This window comes from Protopterus annectens, chromosome 11.part0 (assembly GCF_019279795.1).
Source record: "Protopterus annectens isolate FY-2018-M chromosome 11.part0, PAN1.0, whole genome shotgun sequence".
Classification (NCBI taxonomy): domain Eukaryota; kingdom Metazoa; phylum Chordata; order Ceratodontiformes; family Protopteridae; genus Protopterus; species Protopterus annectens.
Window position 1 is genome coordinate 1,199,126,921 of NC_056745.1, and position 25,946 is coordinate 1,199,152,866.

A 25,946-nucleotide genomic window follows, 5' to 3' on the forward strand; every position below is an offset into this window, starting at 1 on the left:
CCTGGTCAAGTGAACCAACTTAGCCTAATCCCTAATAATAACATTTTGAGTTTCACAGTAGCTGACCTTCAAGAACAGCATAACTACTACTTATGCACAAAGTTCCTAGACACTGCCATTCCTCTTTGCAGCATGAGCATTGAAAATTCCCTTTACCACATTGTAGTGTGGTCTCAGAGTTGGTATATTTAAAGAGCGGGGGGTGGGGGGTGCTTACAACCCTTTATTTTGTTTTCCCTTGCTTTTTTGTTTTTTTACATAGTCAAAGTTTTGTAAGTTCGAACATATCAGTTCAAACATATGGTGTTGTTACTTACAAAACGTCGACTATGTGATACAGACCTGGTTTTCCCATGTTGGTGGTAGCAAAGTAATAACACAGTCAGACACTTGCAAAGAGTGTATTTGGAGACTGGTATGCTCTGTTTTCTTTTACTAAAGCAAACAGTAAGCAAGTCTGTTCACATGAAGTCTTTGGTCCTCTTGAGTCAGTACCCTAGCATTCTGTGTGTATCTATCATGAGAAAGAACTTTCTCTATGTATCAAGCTTCCCCAATCTGACTACAGTCTATCTGTTCTGTGATGACGGGAATCATTGCCAGATCCAACAAGAGAAAACCATCAGAGGGGAGCAGTTTTTCAGGCAGTCATGAGGGTTGCATGTGCACTTTCCTGCATTCCAGCAATGAGGACACATTCACTAATTTACCTAACTCCTGACATGGATGGAAGGACATGTGATCCACATCACTGTGGGAGCTCACAACACCGTTTCTGTCCCATGCGCATTGAAGGCTACCACCAATTAGTAGCTTGGTGAACTGCAAGCACAGACCCCAGTTTACCCTGTTACTGCAAAACTGCTGCTACAACCCATTATCAGCTCCACCTTCTCTGCCAGCTCTGTCAAGCACTGAGCTGCTAGTTGAACTAAGATTGCTTGAGTTGTAATGAGGGCTTTATCTGTCTAGTCCACTGCGTTTAATTACAGCTTTCTCACTTTTTCATGGTTTTGGTTTGATGACTGTTCACTGACTCATTTTGTTAAAAGACAATTCTGAGACCACCTTAGGCATTAAACAAGGGTTGGGTGAAAGTGCCACCTGGCCCTGTGGAAAACTATGTTGGGCTATTTACACATCCTTTACCAATTATGTGTTACTAAAGAAAGCCGGTGTGGGCTGGAGTTCATTTCCACAGAGCCAAAAGCTGGATACTTAAATATTTGCTTAAATTCAGTGTCCTACTGATATCTAGAATATGGAGGGGACCTTCTCACCCTGGTAATGTCCATAGCAAAGGCAGTCATGCCTGAGGGACAGATGTTGACCAGTAGCTAAATTCCTATTTTTTTTTAAACTTTTTGCTCCCCCGTTGTCTGCCAGTCATCAGCCCACTCTTATGCAAGTGACCCATTCATTCCACATCACTGTAGCAAGACTTGACTAGGACAGGCCATCATTCAGACAGCTATCAGAGGTGCTTTAGGTGTATTCCTTTAGCTCTACTGCTCTGTGCACACACCTGGCCAAGTATGTTCACACAGCAATAGAACTAAAGGAACACACCTAAAGTACCTCTGTGCACATATCTGTCTAAGCAGCCAAAGGGAGTCATGATGTGGACTGTCTTCATTGGTTGCCTCTCACTTCTGCAAGGATCTTTCCAGCAAACACCAACATTAAAATACAGGAAGTGGTTTCCCTTGTCTACATTAGACTGCACATCCCCATATGCTCCACATCCTCATATGCTCCCCAAGCACGCATTGTCCTCCACCCTCCATGGGAGAGGTGAGCAGTCAACACCCCTTCATTTCTCTCCTTCTCTGTCTGGCTCCTTCAGAGCTGGAGCATCTAATTAAAACCCAAGTCACTTGGGTCAAGTCAGGGCTCCAACCCTCTGCACCCCAGAGCCAAGCCCAGCTGTGATGAATCATACTGCAGCAGTGATCCTTATTATGAACATTTACTGCTCTTGCATTCCAGCTCTGTATGCTTTGCATGTAAGCACTATGTACTACAAACCTAAAACAGTTCTTACTCCACAACTATCTAAATCCTTCTCAAGAAGTACTAACATTTTCACTAGCTGAAATAAATACTAAATTAGTAAAAATGAAATAAGGAAAAAAATCTCGTGCACATGGTTAACAGAGGCAAGGCCTTGGCATTATGCTCAATACTTCAAAAGATAAAACAGCACCTCACTTGTACTATAACACTTATTAAAACTTTGGTCTCTAGTATACTATTTTCATGGTTAGTCAGTAGATCTGAACTAGACAAAATATATGAATTTCAAACCAACAAAGAGTTAAAGCATGTAAGTGACAAAGTTCATCTTACGCTGACATCCTTCGAGATCATCTGCACTAAGTCCAAAGAATCCTTCTCTGCACTGATCACATCTTTCACCCTCCACATTTTGTTTACAGCGGCACTGTCCAGCAATTAAGCCAACTGATGCATCTGTATAACGATCACAGATTCCTGCATTCTGAGATCCAGCTGGGTCACAGTTACATGCTTCAAAAGAACACCAGGTATTAGAATTGATGCATTAACTAACTTTTTATTCATGTACTTTATAAATTTTTTAATAGAACATTCTGAAACAAATTTGTAACAGGGTTTAAAAAACTTGACTCATTCTTTCTCTGTAGACGCTAAGCTCTACAGGTGTTTATCCAAATGTAATTCTTTAATGAAAGACAGAGCAGATGAAAGGAAATAATTATGGACACGGAAAAGGTCTCAGATGATGTTTTCTGGTTTTGTGTGTGTGTGTCTGTGCGTGCATGTGTGTGTGTGTGTGTGTGTGTGCGTGTGTGTGTGTGTGTGTGTGTGTGCGCGTGTGCGAGTGTGTGTGTGTCTGTGTGTGCGTGTGTGTGTGTGAGAGAGAAAGACCCAAAACACGGCACACTACATTTATTCTGCCCATATTCTGCTGAATTAACCTGGCTAGTGACAACAGTACTTACATTCACAGATATTAGGGTCACGGATATCTCGTTCTGGATGCTGATAAAAGAAGGGTTTACATTGCTCACAATGATGTCCCATTGTGTTGTGACTACAGCCATCACAAACTCCACCACTTGAATTTCCAGTTGCTATGAAAACAGCCATATCAAAATGGCACGCTGTTGCATGTCCATTGCAGTTGCATTCTAAAGAAAATAAATAACAACATAGGTGGCATTAGTTAAACAGCCCCAAAGATGTTAAGTCACTGTAACTGCTAAGTTTAAAAGGCATGATCAAATGGCTCAGGATTTATACAATGGGTAATAAAAAAGAAAAAAAAATAAGTTATTGATTCTAATTTGGTGATACATTTATATCAATAATGCATTGACTGTATGACGTACATATAAAATACAACGCATCAGTGTGGTCTTTGGTATTCCAAGTTTTTACCAGAACTGATGAATACTGATATTTCAGTTATGTGATGTTTATGTACTTGTTCTACCCATTTAAGAAGCTGTTGATTATGTACTACCCTTTGCTTGGGAATCATTTGAAACAGTCCTTGATTCAGTCCACTAATCCAGTTAACAAATCAATGAAATAAATAAAGCTGATAACCTAGCACTCTCCATGACCAGAAAAGGAAGATTAATATTAAACGTCACTTGTCCAGAGAACAGAATCAAAAAGCAATGTTTCTTATCTAAAATAGGAAACTAAAGTAACACTTCTAGCCCAGAGAAAGAAAACCAAAACAACCATTGCAAGAGAAAGGCTGGTAGCAAAATAACATGTTTCATGAACATGAAGCAGGGGCCAGTGCAAATTATTTGTATTTGTTTGGAATTTTCCCTGACATTAAGGACACAGATGCCCATTTCTTGAAGAGAAAAAGAAACCTACAAGCAGTGGTCTACCCAACAAAAGTCAAGAGCAAGGTATTTTGATTAAAGGAAAACGCTTGTGATATGTCAATTTTCATGACCAACAAACTGAATAAAAAATTAAAACCTTAAAAAACAGACACCTGGATTAAAGCATAGTCAGAAAAACGTAACTCAATAACCAGCGAGTAAAACACCAAAGATTTACTGTAAGTGCTTTTCGAAGGGCTCTTTGCCCCAATTTCTTCAGACAAGTAACATTCCATAAACCTCGCTTTTTATACAAAACCAAATTAACAATAATTCAATTAGCAAAACCAGTTTACATTATAAAAAATGATTATCTAAATAAATACAATAAAATGTGACATCACTATGCCAGTTAAAGGCCATCACAAGCCACACATTACTCGGCAAACAAACAATTCTATGAAATAATATTGAAAATCCTATTATTAACTACTAGATACTATATATCAACTACTAACATTAATTAAGTAACTAACAGCTTTGGTGAATCTTTTTAAGGGGGCACATATCCAAATACCCAGCTGTAATACAAACTTCAAAACTAGATATAATAAGTTGGACCAGTCTGATCAACCTAATAACTGGTACTACGTACTAACGCTTATAATTCTATAGATATTTCAGTATACTACTACTGTGCATAAAGAAATAAATATTTATGTTTATATTATATATGTGGTTATTAGTTTAGTACCACCAGAATTTTGTTTATAAATTTATTATATTTCTTGTTTCACCATCATATACCACATCCTAAATTAATATACCAGCAATTTAAATATCTACTCAAAGCTTTTAGCTTCAATATGTTTTTAATTGACCCATACTCGTTTAACCCTGGTGGAATGTGGGCTGAAGTTCGAATTTGCCACAATAATTCGTTCTCTTCCAGCTTCAGCTGCCATGGTCTACCTCTCATCTCACACTTAACTTGTTGTATTACGGTGTAAGAAAACTTATGATCTGGGTTCTCATTTATGTGTTTTGCCAATGCATTTGTGCTATCGCCCCTATTAATACAATACTGATGCTCATATATTCTCTGTTTGATTTTCCTTTCTGTTTTTCCAATGTAGTATGATGGACATACCTGACAGCATGCAAGGTACACTACTCCCTTAGAATCGCAGTTACATTTTCCGTTAATTGCGTATAGCTTATCCCTGATCATTATTTGATTTCCTAATTTTATAAATTTACATTGCAAACAGGCTCCACACTTTCTCATACCTATAGCCTTCTTGTTATTCTTCTTTTTCTCAAGCAGGCACTTTAAATTTGCCCCCCTTCTATAGGTGAATCCTGGTTTTAAGCCCAATATCTTACTCAAACTATTGTCCTCCAAAATAACTGTCCAGTTTTTAACGAAGATATCCTTTATCTTCTTATAATCAATAGAATAAGTAAATAAAAAATTAAGGCTCAGGCTTTTAGTTTGAGGTGTCCTGCTTGTACTATCTTGTTCTAAAACTAGTACAGGATTGTTATTATTACTATTACATAACAAAGGTCTAAAATGCCCTGAACATCTCTTAGCAGTAACTTCCAACATGATTTCTCTTACAAATACCTCCGGATAGCCCCTTCTAATACACATTGATTTTAATACTTCACATTCTTTCATGAAATCAATGTTATCAGAGACCATCCTTGCTGCCCTCACCATCTGTCCCTTGACCACCGCCTACTTCTGGTGGTGAGGGTGGCTACTGGAAAAATGCAAGAGGGCATTCGAATAAGTAGGTTTCCTATAAATCACAGTTTTATATTTAGCATTGACCCTGTCTTCTATTAATGTGACATCAAGGAAATTAATACTATCATACCTGATATTATATGTAAATTCCAAAAATTCCGTCATATTTGATATACTTGAAATGAAAGTCCCAATCTGGCTTTCATCCCCTTTCCAAATAAGGCACATATCGTCCTGGTACCTAGTGTACCATACGACATTTTCTTGGAACATTTCATTATTGTTCATTCCCATTGCGCCATTACGTAATTTGCAAAGCTTCCACCACAGGGTGACCCCATAGCCACACAACGGGAAGAAATTGGTTGGCCAAACACCAATGCCACACTAAAACAAACATATTTAAGTGGGTAGCTACCCTTTCTGTTAGAAAGAAATCAGTGTTTTGACCATTTGGGAAACTTGGAGTTTGACATTTTGGTGTCGAACAAGTGAGATTCAACATTTTCGCATGCTGATCTCATGATACAGACCCCTGACAACTGGGCTGACTTCTGGGTCTAACTTCATGGAGTATACAACTGGGAGTTTGCCTAGTTTGTCTTTGAAAAGATCAGCATAGGTAGAAAAACTAGACTGGGCAAAATTAGAACATTGGTTTTTCAAGCTAACATGATGGACTTCCTTATTAAATGAAAGTAGTCCCATTTTCAAACTATCTCTTAGGTCTAATAATGACTTTAAGAGCCTTTTGACCACATAAAATTGCAAGTCATGGCACTACTGGACTTTCAGTCTGAATTTCTTCTCTACCATAATCAACAAGCTTCATGCATTTTGCAAATCAAGCTTGTCACCAGCACATACTCTAGCAAATGTTTCTGCTGACATAACATTGCACTTTGAACCTATGTCAACTTTGAGCTCTACAGATTGCCCATTTATCAGAACAGTACAAAATACGTCATTCTTTGCCCATAAGTCTACTTCACTGACTGTTTCATTAAGCACAGACACGCCAGCATAAAAAGAAGAGTCACAGCTTTCTAATTGATCAACTTGCCTCTTTGAATGTTCTCTTTTAATAAAAGAACGCCTCTTGTTTGATTTACAAAGCCTTTTGAAATGATTCCACTTATTGCATTTGTGGCATTGCTGACCAAAAGCTAAGCACTTTTCTCTTTTGGGCACCTGATTTGCACTATAATTATGACAGCTAGCCTTGAAACTGGGTAGAGGCACATTCTTTGAGTTTGTTCACTCACTCCTGTGCTTCACTGAGACTGTGCACACTCTGGAATTTGCTAGAAAAGTATGGGGTTTCCCAGTGACTGATGCAGGGTTTACAGTTGCTGCCATGTGCTTGGGCTTGTTGCTTTTAACCACCTGCTGCATACTATCAACATGAGCACTAAGAGATACTAGAAGCATGCATTTCTCATTTGTAGGCATATTTGAGTGCTTTTCTCTGAGCTCATATATCTGACAAATCTCAATGGCCTTATTCAAAGTTAAATCATTGTCACAAAGCAAAATCTTTCTCAAAGCATCATCTTTAATACCACATACATCTGTCTTTTATTAGCTCATCCCTTAAATCACCAAATCTGCACGTTTTAGCATTGTTTCTCAAGTCAGTTATATATGCTGCATAAGTTTCACCAGGCTTTTGATCTCTTGTGTAAAATAAGTGCCTTTCCATTGTAATATTCACTAGGGGGTACACATTTTCTAAATTTACGTTTTAAGTGCATGGGGTCTTCTCTTGACTCAGCCAGTACAGCTATATAACGGTTTTCCCCCTCCTCTCCAAATACAGCAGGGCCATACACAAATAAACACTCTCTTTCTATGGCTTCTGAACCAGCTAAAGTAAGCAGAATAAATGTCTTTGTAATATCATCTTTATCAGAAAAATGCAGCTTGTATGAAAACATCATGCTCTTGCTCAAACACTCTCCAATAATTCTCTGCAATATTATTATCAAAGACAAGTGGACCTGGTTTCCGAAATCCGTCTGCCATGCCAACAGGGACGTCGGGAGGCATACGCACTGTACTGATTTTAGTACAACTTATTTAGAAGGGGGGTAGCTTTTTAAATTTTCACTTGTTTTTTTTTTTTCTCGCTTTACTGCATGATGACGTCAGCTCATCAGGGCAGCCAGTCGGAATGGAGCTCACCGCACATGTATTTCCGGCCAGTTCAAATGCTTTTCGAGTGGGAGGATTCAAGCGTTATGTTGGTCGAACAGGAGGATGAAGCGTTATGTTGGTCGAGCAGGAGGATGTACACGTTATGTTGGTCGAGCGGGAGGATTTACACATTATGTTGGTCGAGCGAGCGGGAGGATTTACACGTTATGTTGGTCTCACTTCAAGGACTGAGGGTTGGTGAGTAATATGAAGAGAGCGTGTGTGTGTGTGTGTGTGTGTGTGTGTGTGTGTGTGTGTGTGTGTGTGTGTGTGTGTGTGTGTCAAAATGCCCCAAGTGGGATGTACTGGTGATTACTCATGGTGGTGTGGTAGGGAATACCTCAGGCTTGAACCCTGTACCTTGTATGCAGGTGTTAAAGACCTGAATTCCCTACCCACCACCATTTGTAAAAAAATTGCAGATTTTTGCCTCATATTTGATCTGATCTATTCCTCATATCTGTGGTTTTTAAATATTACAATGCTTGAAATTTGACGGTGCAGTGGTAGCAACGTAGCATTGATGCCTCACAGCTGTAGGTTCTTGGGTTTGGTTCTTGGCTGGGGTGCCTTCTTTGTGAGGGGGGGGTCTGTATCTTCTCCCTGTGTTTATGTGGGTTTGCTTTTGTGTCCTCCCATGTTACAAAGACATGTCTGCATTATTTTTTCCTGGGCCTCTGCTGAGAATTGTTTTTTTTTTGTTCCAAGTCAGACTGTCCTGATTAACAAATTGACAGGCATTTAAATTTCAGACTTCAGGTTTCTGAATGTTTACTTCCTTACATATTTGATGATGCAGTGGCAGTATTGTTGCCTCACAGCTATAGGTTTTCTGGTTTGATTCTTGGCTGGGGTGCCTTCTGTGTGGAGTCTGCATCTTATCCCTGTGTTTGTGTGGATTTGCCCTGGTGTCCTGCCATTTTACAAAGACATGTGTCTACAGTATTTCTCCCTGGGCCTCTGCTGAAAATTGTTTTGTTTCGTCAGAAGTAAAATTGACAGGCATTTGAATTTCAGACTTCATATTCTTCAGAAAATACATAGTAAAACAACTTTTTATTCTAGCAATAAATATATAGTAACACAACCTTTTTTATAGCAATTTTTTTAAGTTTATGACTATTTGAAATTTGTCCTTATTTTTGGGACTGTAATACCCTGTTATTGGCTTTGTCCAGGTTTTTTGTGCTAAAGTTGACAGCTATGGCAAGAACTGAATTCACTGAATATGTTTGAGGGCTGTATTCCCTCATTACTGGGTTTGTCTAGGTGTTTTGTGCTAAGAGGTTGACAGCTATGGTGAGAACTGAATTCATTAAATGATAGCCATTTAAGTTTCAGTCTTCCTCTCTTTCACAAAGCAGGTGATTTGGCATAGTGGCATGTTGTTCTGACTATTTTGCACAGTGACCTTGGCAGTAAAATGTATGATGGTAACACAGCATTTTATTCTAGCAGCTTTCCAAGATTATACAAGCAATGTTTAATGTGTTCCTGTTTTTGCCCTTTGACCCACCCCAATAAATTTGGCTTTTTCCAGACTTCTTGTGCTGCGAAGTTGAGATGTAGTTGAGTATTGCGTAGATTTTACAAGGAGCTGAGAGCTGCAGGTGAAGAGACGTTTAGTGCTGATTATGCTAAGTCAGCTCACATTGCTAGTAGCACAAAATGTTGTGTACTTGCTTTTAATGCAGAAGGTTGTTGGTTCTACTCCCATAAGGGGTGAATGCTGCTGTACTGAAAGTTAAGACACTAACTATGAGCCTGTTATCAGTTTGCCATCCATTTCCTATTGCAATATTACTAGCTTATTATTAATGTAATTTAGGCAATTTATTCCTCAGGGGGCATCAGACACTTTATTTTTCGGTGAAGTCATGAAATACAAAGGTGATTGCTAGCAGCAACCTCTTCATTAGTTAGATTTATTTAACGTGGGATTATTTAGATGACTTTTTTTACTACTTCAGAGATTGTGCATATTATTTACTGATAATGGTGGACTGTAGAAGTTTGACTAGACTTTTATGATGGAAATGTTCTGAATTGGGCAGTTTTATTTCATTGTTTACTGGAAAAATGTTCAAAGCAATAGGAAGGTGTATCAAAGAACACATGTATGTTTCATATGCAAGGGGCCTATGATTTAAAAGCAGCCCAGAATTAATTTTTATCTGCCATGGGTAAAATGTATTTTTCTTTGAATGTGGGTTTTAATGTTGTTTCAATGAATGTGAGTTTCACGGGCAGAGAAGTTTTAATGCCAAGTTTGTTTAGCAGATGTCTTAGTGTTTATGCTGTAAAATGCAAAATAAAACTTTCAAATGAAGTTTAAATCATCATAGAAGTAAATCAGTATGCACATTAGTGTTTATGGTAAATGGAGTGAAATAGCAAAGTAATGGATCATTGGAATGGCTGCAGGGGATGTCCCATTCGACCATGGTTTTGTGAGGGGGAAGGGCGGCAAACTTAGACAGCCCCAGCTGAACTATACCTCCCAATTGTCCAGATTTTCAAAGAATTAATAGATTTTTTGCTTCTTATTTTTGGTTTGTTCCTCAATTTGTGGTTTTCTGGCAAATGATTTAGGAATTAAGTCACTAAATAATGACACACTAGTTTCAGACTTTATAACCTTCAGAAAAATGCATGCTAAAATAAGACCTGTTCTATCAACTGTCCCAGTTTATACAAGAGCAATTTTTAGTACTGTTTATATGTTCCCTCAATATATTTGGCCTTGTCCAGATTTATTGCATTAACAGGTTGAGAGGTACATGCAAATAAATTGCTTTATAAAATTAGGCATAGCCAAACCTCAACTGTCCCTGATTTTGGCTCAAAATGTTGCTCTTCCCATAATGATCCCTCCACAAAATAGCAATTTTGGAAGAAAACATGGAGGGTTTACTTTACTTTTATAAATAACTGTAATGATTAGAGTTATACATTACTTTTATTTCAGAAATGCATGTAGATTCTCTAATTTTGTCAGCTGCTCTAAGTTAACTGTGCTCATATTAAAATGGTGTCCCTCCTTTGACAGGTTCCCAGCTGTATTGTCTGGCAATTTTATATTTTTGCATCACATTTTTGGTCCGTTTTTCATAAAATTGCAGTTTTCTGGCAAATTAGTGGCAAATTGTTAAAGACTGAGGTTAGAAGACAATGCAGACATTTCAGTTTCAGATTTTACACCTTTCAGAAAATTCGTACTGATGCAAGACCTACTACTATTCTATTATCTTTCTAAGTTTATAAGAGCAATATTTAAAAAAAATTTCCTTATTTTTGGGCCTTTGCCTCAGTTTTATTTATGAGTTTGTTGCTGTAAGAGGTTGAGAGGTTGTGTGTGTGTGTGTGTGTGTGTGTGTGTGTGTGTGTGTGTGTGTGTGTGTGTGTGTGTGTGTGTGTGTGTGTGTGTGTGTGTGTGTGTGTAGTAGGTAGCATACCTCTCAACTGTCCACATTTTGCAGAATGTCCAGATTTTTGCCCCATATTTTTTGTCTGTTCCTCATAAATTTTGTGATTTTCTAGAAAATCATTGAAGGCTGAAGTTGCTAAATAATGACAGACATTTGAGCTTCAGACTTCATGTCCTTTAGAAAAATTCATACTAGCACAAGTCCTGTTATTCTAGCAACTTTCTAAGTTCACGAGAACATTATTTAATATCTGTCCGTTTATTTTAGGCTTTGTCCATATTTCTTGCACTAAGAGGTAGGTAGGGGTGTGTGTGTGAATGAAACACCCTAGTTAGTGGTAGCAGGTGGTTAGTAATTTACTCAAGCTCAAAACCTGTACCTTAGTTACAGAAAACAAAAGCATAAAGTCTCTACCCCAACTACCATGCTGCATTTTTCAAAGAACTGACATTTCAGGTTAATTTTCAATTCAAGGAACCGAGTTTGAGTGAATTTATATTATATTACTGAAGAGGCATTACAGCGAATGCCTCTTCATCGACACTAAAAGAGCGAACCGTGAATTACGAGAATGGCCGTAGCTTGGCTGGGGAGGGGGGGGTAGCAGTTTGAGAGCTGTCAGTACAAATTTGAAAATCCTAGCTACACCCCTGCATGCCAACAAAGTATGCACAAACACACTGAAAAGTGGCCCTTGTAATTATGTACAAACATGCACATACAGCCAGTACTTGTAATAACATTCATATTTATAACAAACTCTTTGAAATACTGTACTTTGTGAAATATGCTTTGAAATGGCAGTATTTTGCAAAATAACTGTATTGTAATACTGCACAAACATGCAAACTCTCTGTATACTTCGGATATCTCAAAAAATACTGTCATTTTCCTTATTTTATTCATTTTATGCAATTTGGACTTTATTTCAAACATTTTCCGTAGTTATTTGAATATTTTTTCCAATACCATGTCGCTCGTCTTGTTTCTCATTGAAGACAAACAGGTGGGGTAGTTCGTTTACATGCTTTATTACACAGAAACCCATCAGGATGGATAGCAGCAGTACAAAATATAAACAAACTGATTAACTGACAGACTACACAGACCTAAATGCTTACATCTCAACAGCTTACTACAAAATGGCACTCATGCTCACACATACTCAGTATTTATACACATGTGCAAGCCCCTAGAAAGCTTCTTAAAGGTATGCATACATATTGATCTACAATGTTGTTTAACTGAACTGATATAGGAATGTATAACTGTGTCTTTAAGGGAAATATATGGAATGTAACATTTTACAATGAACGTGTTTTGTGTAATGACGTTTCAAAATGTATTAGTCACTATTCATTCTAAAATGTTTTATTGGTTTGATATTAGTGGTATGGGTTAGCAAAATTCAATTTAATGAAGTTTAGAATGTTTTTATCAGGTTTTAGAAAAAAATCATGTGAAATGTTAAGTCTGACCTTGAATATATAATTGAAGTTAGGGATATGACGTTTGTAGTTCTGATGAAGTTCCAGTGGAATGAAAGTGCTTAACTGTATTGTGATTAAAACACTCATGAATGGCATATATATTTTTTTATGTCTCTGTTCTTACTTCTATGGTCAAAGTGGTGTTTTGTATTTACAGTGTAGGATTAAAGCAGAAAACCACTCCAGTTGACGGTAGAACAGCATGCCCTACCCATGGATGCCCTTAGGATCCATGCTGGCCCCAGCATCCATTCAGTACTAGTCTGAGGATGATCACAGTGGCTGAAAGATCCAGCATGGATATGGGGCACTGGGACACCTGCCAGGATGACGTTGGGGGAGAACCCCCCCCCCCAAAAAACAAATAAATAAATAAACAATTGAAATCCTGTACCCTCCCACATCACTGCCACCTCACATAAAGGATATCAGTCCTTTGTGTCACCACTAGACACCAGGGAAAGTGTACAGTTACACCTAAGTGTTAAAAAAAGCAAAGGGGGAGGGAGTTTTCAAAATCTTGTACTCTCGGAGCAATGAACAGAAGCCTTAGCCCACTACACTAACTAATTAGTTAGAGTGGTAAATTTTGCTTTTTTATAATGTGAAGAAAGAAACTCTAATCCTTGTCATTATTTAATGACTAGCGTTACTATGCAAAAGGCGAATATAATAAGCAACAGCAGGAGCTTCCTGTAAAATCAGTTTAGTGAGACAGGTGTATCTCTTCAGGACAAAGTTGGGAGGAACACTAGATGACACCAGGGACAATATTTTAAATATGACTGGAAGTCACATAAAAGGGTAACAGAACAACAAGTCTAGCATCAGAATACATGTTACGAGCATCAAGGACAATGAAGTTTTAATGTCTGACATTAAGCCTTTGGTGTTATGAATTGTAAGGCTCTATGATTTACTTCGGCAGGGCCAAAAAAAGGAGAGGTCACATTATGGACATTCTGTCAACTCAGGAACAAAGCATGAGGGGTGTGTGTGTGTGTGTGTGTTTGTGTGTGTGTGTGTGTGTGTGTGTGTGTGTGTGTGTGTGTGTGTGTGTGTGTGTGTGTGTGTGTGTGTGTGTGTGTGTGTGTGTGTGTGTGTGTGTGTGTGTGTGTGTGTGTGTGTGTGTGTGTGTGTATCTGCATATGTGTGTGTTTGCTTATGTTTGACTGCATGCATATGTTTGGGAGAATGAATAACGGGATATGCTTGTGCCAATGTGATGCTTGGGCTGCCAGTGTTATCTACTACAGGAAAGTGATGCTTAGCACTAGCAGTAGTTGGGGACGATTCAGAGACATGCAGATTACCCAGTTATGAGTTCTTTCTCTAACATGTCTCTGAATCACAAATTCCCACATCATATAAACGGTCCCTTTTTATTGTAGCTCTTACTGCCAGCATTGGGGTTCTTTCTGAATCCCCAGGTTAAATTGTAAATGTATGTGATTACTAGCAGTGGAAGTACTGTCTTTGAGTCCAGCTTTCTTCTATTCCTGAGGTTTTGTCTGCTGGTCTACTTAAGGTTTGCTATGCACAGTGGAAACATGATGACAAATGATTCTTAGATATGTGCCATGAATTAATATACAGACAGGCAGATCAAACATCCATCTTTCCAAATGTTTCTCCAAAGCTCAGTGTGTCAGCTATTTATGTCTAAAAAATAATCAGACCCACAGGTTCAGAGGTAAGTACTAAGCAATCAGTCTGAAGATTATTTAAAGCCTAGCCAAAAAAACATTACTCAAAATTTCCCTCTAGCTTTAATGGGGGGCAAGATAAGATAGACCAGGAGAGAATCTGAGGCTGCCCATCCAATTATCTAGGTTTACCTTGAAGGTGGCAAGGATACAACTCTGCTTGACATGTACTGGAAATTTGTTCCAGAGGTGAAAGATATGTTGAAATATGAATCTATCATGCCAATGTGTCTTATTTATCTGCAACTGAAAACCAACAGCTCCAAAATCCGGGCTCCTGAAGGATGTAATCATCACACTAAATCTAACAAAAAACACAGTATAACTTCCATTCCCCAATGGTTATTTTAAAAAAAACATTCTCCAGTAAATATTTATCCACCTAGTTGGGGATACTCTGATCAGTTGCTTACCAGCTTTTTCCTTTCTTTACAATATCTGATTATATACACCTAATAAACTTTTCCCACAGATTGGTGTGTGTGTGTGTGTGTGTGTATACATATATATATATATATATATATATATATATATGTATATATATATATATATATATATATATATATATATATATATATATATATATATAATATATATATATATAATATATATACACACATATATATATATATATATATATATATATATATATATGTGTGTGTGTGTGTGTGGTTAAGTCTGGAAGAAAGAATAAATTTTTGCACACTTTCAAGGAGAAAAACTCCTTCTCTAAGGGAGCTACACAAACATCATCAACACTACTGCAATACAAACAATAAGTGGATACATAAAATAGATGATGTACACAAATCTTGCATGTTAACTGCCTCTGACTGCAGCAAACAGGGATTCATAGGGTACAGACTGCATTTTTGCATTTCGTTTTCAGTACCCATCTCCCAATAACTGCATTACTGTCACTCAAATATGCATAACTTTCAATAAAATATACTTTGTTGCATTAGTGATAAAAAAGAAGTGCAAGAAAAATACACTGTCAAACAAATACATTCAAATGAATTTTTTGTTCTATATCATGCTAGTTTACATTCTCCTGAATCTTACTTTTGCATGCATTGCTGTTGCGCCCTTCAGCAGGCCTCCATGGTAAATCATGGTAGAAGTCCATACACTGCTCACAGTTTAAGCCTTTGGTGTTATGATTACACATACAGTGTCCATGTACCTAAAGAAATTCACATGAATTAGCAAGATGGCTTTTATCATGATGTCTTCATTATGCCACATTTTAACAAAAAAAGATGCCCATATTGTCTGTCCAAATAACAGCTTACTCGAATGCCAGCACTGCCAAAATAAGATGGAACACAGACAATCTTTGTAAAACTACTGATAAAAGTAATAAACAGCTTGAAAATGGCTAAACTGTTATGAATGTGTGGCATAGTCACAGTTCCAAACTTCCACAGGTACGAAAACTTTTCAAAAGTAATCAGTTAAAAATACCAATGGGACTTTGCATAAAGTACACTTGTGTTAAGAACTAACACTAATTATAGATAATTGACTAATCCACTGTTGCAGAACTGATGCTACAGAAACCCAACAGCTGGCCTTATTTCCAATGTTTTTCATCCTTCACTCACTGGCCTGACAGACTCAATTCCCAGTTGAATAACAGAGCATCAGTGGTATAAATGGACATTGGTCAGTGCTGTCTTCTGATCTTTCTTCTCATGGCTACAGGAATCCTGTACAACAGTGCCAAAACACAACTGTCTCTGGTGAAACCAGTCTCTAAAACTGCCTCTTCAAACTACTTATTAACTCTGAGAAGAGTTCAAACAAAAGGCTTATGCTGTCCAAAGCTTACTATGCTAAACAGTTTCACACATTCTTTAACCTTTGACATCATCTGCAATTAATATAGTCCCTAAAACATGCATTACATTTGTTTTTCATATCATCTGTCACCTAAACAGACACTAACAAGATACATATGGACAGACATTCAATATCTTGTTTTAGGGGGAATTTTAGCAATGAAGCACTGCCCATTTTTTAGTAACTTAGTGCCTCAAGACAATGGACATTATTAGTGTTACACAGCACATTTTGATTCCAGCATACATGGCTGCAACCTACAGCACATCCAAAGACTAATAGAAATAAATGTACTACAATATATATCAGTTTTAACGTTGTGTACCGATTGCTTTGTTATATTTGTTACATGCAAGCAATAATGCACTTCAGGGTGTGTGTTAATGTGTAATTAACGCCCACCCAGGTGTGTTATCTCTACACCTCTGGAAGGTCATTCATTATACATTAACACACACCCTGGAGGGCATTATTGCTCTTAGAGAATGGGCTGTCTGTAAAATTGTTGTGTTTTACTTACTTATTTTTTATTACTATATTTTTTATTTATTTTTGATGTAAAATAGTTGGTCAGTATAATGTTTCAAACTTGTTGTAGTATATGTTAATGGTGTTGGAAGAAGCATTTTACTTCCACAATATAACAAAAATAACCGGGTATTTACTTTATTTTTTGGTCCCTTACTCCTAAATCGTTTGGTTTGTTGGTTGCCATTGGAGGCTGAAGTTAATAAATAAATGACACACATTTGAGTTTCAGACTTTTATTTCTCTTTATCACTTTATCCAGACTTCTTCATCTGAAAGGTTCAGAGGTATGCAAACCTCTTTACTGCTGCTGCTGTCAGTAGTCATCTCACTCACTCGCTTTCTCTTACACACACACCTCTGCTTCAAACAGTGCATGCTAATGGAAACCCTGTTATTCCAGCAACTTTCTAAGTTTATAAGATCAGTTATTTAAAATCTGTTCCTATTTTCGGTCCTTTGTTTCCCCGTTATTTCTGTCTCTGTCCACACTTTTTGTGCTAAGAGACTGACAGTGTGGTCGAGTGAGAGGTATGGAAATCTCTAAACTGACGCTACTGCTGCCAGCGGGAAAGCTCGATCACGCTCACTCTCACTTTCTCTCTCACACACACACACACACACACACACACACACACACACACACACACACACACACACACACACACACACACAGTCTCTTCTGTTGTCATGTAAACATTCACTCACACACGCAGACAGTGATAAAGACACACATGCACACACTTTTTTCCTGTTTCATTTATTTTTTACATTCACTAAACAGGAAAAGTGCTGATTAACAAATGTAAAATAGCTCAATCAATCTCTCTTTCTCTCTCTTACTCTCATACACGCATGCTCTCTCAAACACACAAACACACACACACACACTCGCACACGCACACACTTTTTTATTTTAATTTTTTTCGTTTTTATTTTACACTCGCTAAACAGCTAAAGCACTGCTTAGCGAGTGTAAAATGATGGCAACCATTAGTTTTTTCAGTCCAAGCTCCACTGCAGCTTGATATGCTGATATGAAACGGTGGACTCGTTTTTCAGTGGGCATTACATGTGCATTAATAACCTGCTGGAGAATGTTGTTCTCCAGTCAGAGTGCTGATGTACAGTTTGCCTATTCTCTAATTGGAAATGGAACACTGTTAACAGTGCAGTTATGCCACTTTGGCACTAACACAAAATCAGTTAACAAATTTCATCATATAGCATGACAACTGTTAATACCCTGACACAGAGACAACAAAAAACTGAAGCAAGGATTTACTTACCTAGTAAGACAATTTTCTTTTGTACTTACTTTTTTGTATTACAAACAAGTTTGTGTACTATAAAATAAATATCAGAACTTAACCATACAATTACCATTATTATGGATGTAAAATATTAAAAGTTTGTCTTGATTTCACACCTGAAGGAGCTGATGCTACCTGGTAAGTACTCAAAAGCCATAACTGTGTTTGAGACCTGGTTTTCATTGACACTTCCTTACATACAGTCTGATTCAAGTAGCATTGCTGGTGGGAAAGTTTAAATGTATAGTTTGGACTGAGTGTAGAAAACTACAGATGGGTACATTGAATCAATACAGATGATTAAGGTTAGGAGTACAGAAAGACAGAGATCACCTGCAGATAAACAAGCAGCTCTGTGAACGCAGACTAAGCATTCTGTCAATAGTCTCAGCCTCCTAAAAATCACTTTAGAGTAACTACATACATTAACAGTTTAGTTGTTAAAATTACAAAACTTGCTTACCATTCCTTCTACATCATCACCATGTCCGTTCAAAGGAGCACACTCACTAGCATGTCCATAACAGAAGCAGTTGCCACGAACTACCATGTCATAAATGGCATAGTAATACTTCTCCTTGATTTCCACTCGACTGTCTAGCAGGTTATCTCCAAGGGTATGAAGCTTAGTGAACCTAACCCTCAAGTTGGTGATTTTTAAAAGATCTACAAAAAACATATATGTATATATTACATACAGATGCTAGCATTTTTGCACTATAGTCCACAGCCACTGTAGCAAATGAGCAGTTGCATGATAAATTAGACCAACAGCTTAGTATGTTATTTTCTTTGACTTCTAAATATGCACAGCCAAGATAAAGCAAAGAAAAAGAAAATTACATGCCTATTTCAACCCATATCTAAAATTCCAAAAACAATATCACAATTGTTCCTGAAATCGAGTACAAAACAGAATGCAAAATGTTAGTGATTTTCTAATATATAGTTTTATTCAAAGAGATATTATATCAGGTCAGTGAGTAAAAAAAAAACATATGAAAGCAAGCTGTTATGCAAATGAAGATAAAATAAATATGATGTGTCACTAATGACAGCACTGCTTCACAAATGCAACATGGCCTTATGCACAGGCCATTTTGTGAAGGAGGTGTTTGTCTTACAATACCAAAGTGAAAGCACAAATCACAATTTTCTTACAAGCTGACAGTCTGTTTCCAAATATTTAAATGTGCATGTTCAGCAAACCTGAATTAATCTTCCTAGTTTTAATAAATCAGTTTTACATTAAAGTAAACCACTACCACGGCAGTCCTATAAGCAAATGCTACATTACTGCTGAACACCTCACCTATACTGCAATGCTGATCTTTATGAGGTGGAATGTTTTATTTATTCAACAATGCAAAGAGTGTTGTCCAGGTGTACTGGCGTCTACCAATACCCTAAAGATAAGCCACAAGTCAAATGTCATTCTTCCAATTTGTCTGTAAGTATGCAGTGTGAAAGACTAGTGTGTGTGTGTGTGTGTGTGTGTGTGTGTGTGTGTGTGTGTGTGTGTGTCTGTGGATCTTATAACAGGCCTGCATTGTCAGTGGAAGTGTCAGCATGTGTGCATGTCTCGTGTGTGTGTGTGTGTGTGTGTGTGTGTGTGTGTGTGTGTGTGTATGTGTGTGTATCTTGTAGTGGGCCTGCCTTGTCAGCGTCATTGTCATTGTACATTTTAAACCACAATTTTACAAAAAACGGACAAAAATATGAGGCAAAATAATCTGCACATTCTGCATAAATCTGTTAAGTTGAGAGGTATGGCTAGAGGCTAAGTATATATTTTTAACATGAAAGATTACTTCCATCAACAACTCCTTTTTTCCCATTTCTGCATATGGGGTTAAGGGTGTCACTTACAACAGTGACAAACTTCTCAGAAAAAATACACTGGGTACAGTCCCCTACATTTAAAAAAATGACAAATTATGAAGTATTATTCTGCATTGCAGTGCAAGGCATCTCTGTCTCCTTCACAGAAGACACAAATAAGAAAGACATTGGGAACTGTCTAATAAACGGGAATGAGAATTATTTTTGTACCCTTAAATGATCCAACAGGCAGATACGCATCCTTTAGGAAGTGACCTAAAAAATCTGTAAACTCTAACCTAGTTTACTGGCCTGCTCAGTCTCACAGTACTGAAGAAAACATGCAGAGACTAGTTTCCAGTTATGTTGAGTTACTGGGGATGAAATAAAAGTAGCTTGGGTGTAATGACTGACAGGCTAATGGCCAACTGTACCATTCTGGGAGAATAGGACAGAATGACATCACTACAGAATCAACCCAAGGTAGAGCTCTGACAGGCAATAGCCTACAATGATGTACATACCTTGTGCCATATGTTACGTGATCTGTTTATCCATGTAGAAATATGTATGCAGTTACAGTATGACTTTGAATATTAAGACTGGGAACATATGCTAGGTAAACACTCTCATCTATGGCAACCCCATTCTCACTGCCAATAAGGACACAATTTTCACTGTTTTGGGCAGAACATACTGGGTAGTGATCAGATAAGAATAGTCTATCCAAGCAAATTGAAAACTTGTTAAACAATCAGATAAGTGAATGAATAAATAAATGGATATTTAAAAAAAAAATGCTGAGCAAACAAAACTTGTCTACTGTCAAGAGGATAATCCTTTTTAGCAGCTTGATGCCTTACCCCTATTCCAGATCGCCAAGAAGAACACACATTCTTTACATTGAGGACTGACAAAATGTTGGGGTACAGTGAATGTGAAGTAACTTGCAGTTCAGATGTCATGAATCCTGTTAAAGTGCAAGACTTTACACAGACTGCAGTTCAAGTACTTTTTCTACTAACATTCTCAGTCATTGTAAAGAACAGAAATGCCTAAGAAGGTTCACTGCAAGTATACTACAACATTATTATCCTTAAGATGCTTCTTTATTTCAGAAGGTTAAAAATCTGATTAACAGCCACACTAGCAGTGGATGTACGCCAGACTGGCATGCAACAACAAGGGCATAGGAAGCAGTTTTACAGAAAACAGCTTAAGCCTGTGTGCCCTGACAGGAGTCAAGACAATAACTTAGGTTGCTTGAGGAAGAGGTAGGGGTGTAGACTATTGTCACAGGACTATAAACAAAAGCTCTAAACAGAAGAGGAGGGAATAATATGCAAATCTCTGGATGCACTAAATTATTCAGAGCTTGACCTTCAATATTTCCACAAGCACAACATTAAAGCAAGCTTGGCAACATTTTGTTCACCAAAGGAATCACAGAATCCTTGAGTATGGCACGGAAAATTTCTAACTTAATTGATTACAACTGTCTAGTGTAGAGAAAAAAAAATTAATGAATTTTAAGTTTGAGCTAAGAAAGTTTGGATGGGGCTTGGTAGAAGTCAGTGAAGAATGGGCAAAGTTGGAAAATGAGCAATACTGTTTAAATCTTGAGCTTATTTTCTACATTGTTTTAATATGTCTGTGTGATAAAACAATACAGACAGCCCTCCACTCATTTTAAATGGATCAGTCATCCTCACGTGACTTTATTTTCAGCTTCACCATTCCTGTTCTATTCCCTTCCCCCAGTATCCGCCCATTCATTTGGCATGTTTTCAGTGCAGAGACACAGATGTTTTAATGCAGCCATCTTTCAACAAAACTTCAGATATGTCATGTCAAAAGTGCCTTTGATTTTCTGCAATTTACATGTTCAGGTATAGTATCTTTCTTAACATGCAAAGTATGTGTGCTTAAGAAAAAAAGTCTTTCTTACTGTTTCCTTTCTAACGACTTTTAATACTGGGATACAATTCCTTCTACAGTCAGTCTAATTCATTAATTTGCTTGTTTCTTAAGCATGTTTTACGCAGACTTTGTACATCTGCAACCTTTAGACTGCAGACCTGAGAAAGCCAAGTACCGATAGAGATGGAATATTATAACTGGCAACCATGGGCCTTTTACTCAAGTGTCAGCTACCTAGTTATTAAAAAGGCATAAGATATATTCCTTAAATTCATGATATCATACCCATCTAACAGAAATACAGAATGCATATGCTGCAGCTAATGTTCTGAAAAATATGTCATCCATTTTCCCTAGTACAATGTACATGCTTCTTAACTGGGAGCATATCTCTTAACTGTGCAGATTTTCACAGAATGTCCAGATTTTTTGCCTCATTATTTTTGGTCTGTTCCTCATAAAAAGTGTGGTTTGCTGGCAAATCACTACGGATTGAAGTCAGTAAATAATGACATACAGTACATTTGAGTTTCAGGCTCAACATCTTTCAGGAATGCATGCTAACACAAATCCTGTTAATCTAGCAACGTTTTTAAGTTTATGAGATCAATATTTAAAACCTACCCCTATTTTCATGCTTTTGACCTCCCATTATTTAGGCTTTGTCCAAACGTCTTGCAGTAAGAGGTTGAAAGCTATGATCGGGCGATAGCTACATCACATGGTTATGGTGTGGTAAAACTGTGTGACACAGAAGCTGCTGCATGTGAAAGAATTGCTAACTCAAAGCTTTACAAAGAATGCTAGTTTATTGTACACAGGAAATACTGAAACACAAAGGTTAAGTGATTGACTTTTACTGGCCAGCATAGTTTATAAACATTCCTGAGTTATCAGACTAACAGGATCCTTTCATCAGGAGATAGTAAGTTAATGATATTAGATACAATGCTTTAATACTTTTTGCAGAATGGTATTAAACAATGTATCTAACATCAATAACTCTTAACTCCTGATGAGGGTCTCATGTTCGTCCAAAAACTCAAGTAATTGTAAAACCTTAGTTTATCAAATAAAATGTATCACTTCACCTCTGTATTCCAGTGCTTTCTGTTTAATGACCACACAGCATTGCATTTTTTTCTGCTTCAGCAATGCAGTATCAATCCTCAAGTTGTTCTCTGGAACATTGAATTGGTATTTATATGACATGAACCACAGGGTACTTCTACTCCTACTAACTGTGGGAAAACAAAGAATAACATCTAGAAACGTGTCTTTAAATATGTACTAAAAAACCTGCTCTCATGTTTAGGAAACTGTCATAATTAAAAGCCACCCATACTTCTAAGGGTTTATAACTTTTGGCAGTATTTAAAATGTCACGTGGATATAAAACTCACTGCGGCAGACACATCACTGATTTCAGACAACTGCACTTCCAAAATGATAAAAGGAGTGTCAGCAATTCACTACAAAGTAGTAAAACACCTGCACTCTTGGCCAGGCTAACAATTATCTCAAATGGTTTATTTTGCAACAAAACAATTCCAAGGAATTCCCTTGCTGGGGTTAACAATCATCGTGGATAGTTTATTTTGCACCAAAATACCTCCAGGGAATTGCAGTATCTTTGTATCACAGACTAAGAAGCGTATGTGTGGTGTTACAGACATTTAAGAACTGAACAAGTGACACTCATTAAATACAACAAAGCTGCATTCAGTTACCAGAACCTGTATGAAACAAAGAAATAAAACCACTAAACTGAATAGTAGATGTAAAGTTGCAGCTCAAATATGTAACATTTAATTAACTAAAGGTATTAAACTAATCCTAGACATTTCTAGACAAAGAAAAAGCAATTCAGCACTATCAGGGCTGCCAACTTGCACCAAATGAAAGGCACCGCCAGCAGATACAAAAGCACTCTTCTCAAGGGCCGCATAAAGAATGAGCAAAATGCAATGCACTTCTTGTCACTGAAAAAATATACTGAATGAAAGGCTAGGTCAGGTTTGTCACTACACAATGCACTGTGGAAAAGGGAATGATGAACTGAAAAGTACGACAGGAAGACCTAATACTCATATAAAGGACATAATGACAAGAGACACAATTAAAAAAGTTTAGATAACATCAGTGACAAGACTTTTCCAGTACATAAAAGTAGTAGTGCTGGCTGCCTTTAATTTATGTTTGCTTCATCTTTTGCCAGAAGTAAAATACGGGGTTCAGAAATAAATAGGGTGATGCCAGTCTCTCTTTGGTTATTGCTTCTTGCCTGGTGAGTCTGCAGCACAAGCAGTATAAATGAAGGAAAACCTAGAAATATCTTTGAGGGGAACCACATAGTCTGTGGCAATGCACAGATGTATTATCAGGAAACTGTAATACCAGCAACATTTAAACATGAACAGCAAAAATTCTGAAAAGCATTTAACTTCTCCTGGTCACCTAGTGCTGCTGCTTTATCACTTTTCAGATTTTTTTAGAATTCTGTAAGGATAATTACATTTCTAAAACCACCTTCTGCAGAGTAAACCTGGTATTTTTATTCAAAACTAGACACCACTTCACAGAGACAGCAGCGTTAAACAGTCCCTTTTTACACTACAAAACATTCAAACCAAACGCCTACCAGCTTTGATGCGCATTTCTTTCCTTTACCTGAATCATAACTGGTAAACCTCGGTCATGACATACTGCTTTCAATGTACTTCTGCATGTAAAAGAAGAGTACATTTTAAAGAACCTTTTCAAAGTTCCTTGACATTCTAGGCAAAATTAAGGGAATACCAAAGGTATGATTCTGTGAATAACTGGAACAAGGAAGAAGCTACACAACTGCTTCCTAGTGTCAGTTTTAATGCAGGTGATTCTGAAGGACATTTCTGGCAAACATTTATTTATCTACTTTTGTTAACCGGGAAAGTCTGACTGGGCAAAGCTCATTTTCATTAGAGGCCCCAGGAGAAAAGCTCCAGCTGCCACAATTAATTACTCACGACAAAATATTTTATTTATTTTTTTTACAAAGATACACAACATAGATAGTTCTTTAGACATCTATTTACACAAACTGGTAATTGCTCTATAAAGTCAAAGTAAACTATATTGTCCGATTCACACAAGTGCGAACCGAGCGAAATTACATTTCTTCACACACACAATGTGCATACAATACATAAACTACATTTAACATGACAACAATACACAAAATTCTATACTTATTGCACTGATTTAACAGATTGCCACTCATTACTAGGTTATTTACTTACTTTCATTGGAAAAATTGCACTTAAGCGATTGATTTAAGGCCTACATCTATATTGCACAGTAAGACAGCTCAGTTTGACTACTGATGACTTTGTTGTCTGGATGCTGGTAAGACCTTGTTACACATTGCACTATAGCGACTTTTCAGTATTGCTGGCATACTGCCTTAATGTCCAGTGTGAAGGGTACTGTTCCTAGAGTTCAATAACTTGATGGCTAGTGGAAGAAGCTGGTTCTGAATCTTGTGGTTTTGCAGCGTATGCATTGAAAGTGGCTTCCTGATGTTAAATGTGAGCAGGATGAGTGCCATCCCTGGTTATTTTCCTTGCCCTGCTGAGACATCCGGACATGTGCAGGTCTTGTACAGATGGGAGGGAGTTCCTGATAATCCTCTCAGCTGCTTTCTGAGCAACTGGTGCCCCTGTAGAAGATTGTGAGAGACATTGATGGTAGGTTTGCTTTCCTCAACCTTCAAGAAGAGAAGCCGTTGGTGCACCTTCTTCATGGTGGCATTTGTGTTGGCTGACCACATCAAGTTTTCTGCAATGTGCACCCCCAGAAATTTTGTGCTTTTTACTCTCTCAACTGTTTCTTCATTGATTACGAGTGGAGAGTGCTCTTCCTGTAGTACACAATTATTTCTTTGGTCTTGTTGACATTTAGTGCAAGATTATTGCTGTAACACCAACTTATGAAGTGATTCTATGTAGGCTGTTTCATCATCATTCCTGATGAGGCCCATAACTGTTGTATCATCTGCAAATTTGATGATATAGTTTAATCTGTGCTTGGCAATACAGTTGTGGGTTAGTATGGTGAAAAGCAGGGGGCTTA

The 25,946-nt window shown here is 37.5% G+C and overlaps 1 protein-coding gene across 1 annotated transcript in view; it reads right to left on the reverse strand.

The window, feature by feature from the left end:
- Positions 1 to 25,946, reverse strand: part of LAMB1 (laminin subunit beta 1) — a 1,172,470-nt gene that overhangs the window by 712,303 nt on the left and 434,221 nt on the right. The window contains exons 7-10 of the mRNA XM_044088561.1: positions 18,556 to 18,758; positions 15,472 to 15,592; positions 2,985 to 3,173; positions 2,350 to 2,529 (exon numbers count right to left, since the gene is read on the reverse strand). Coding sequence (XP_043944496.1) covers positions 2,350 to 2,529; positions 2,985 to 3,173; positions 15,472 to 15,592; positions 18,556 to 18,758 — 693 coding nt within the window. The remainder of the gene's footprint in view (positions 1 to 2,349; positions 2,530 to 2,984; positions 3,174 to 15,471; positions 15,593 to 18,555; positions 18,759 to 25,946) is intronic.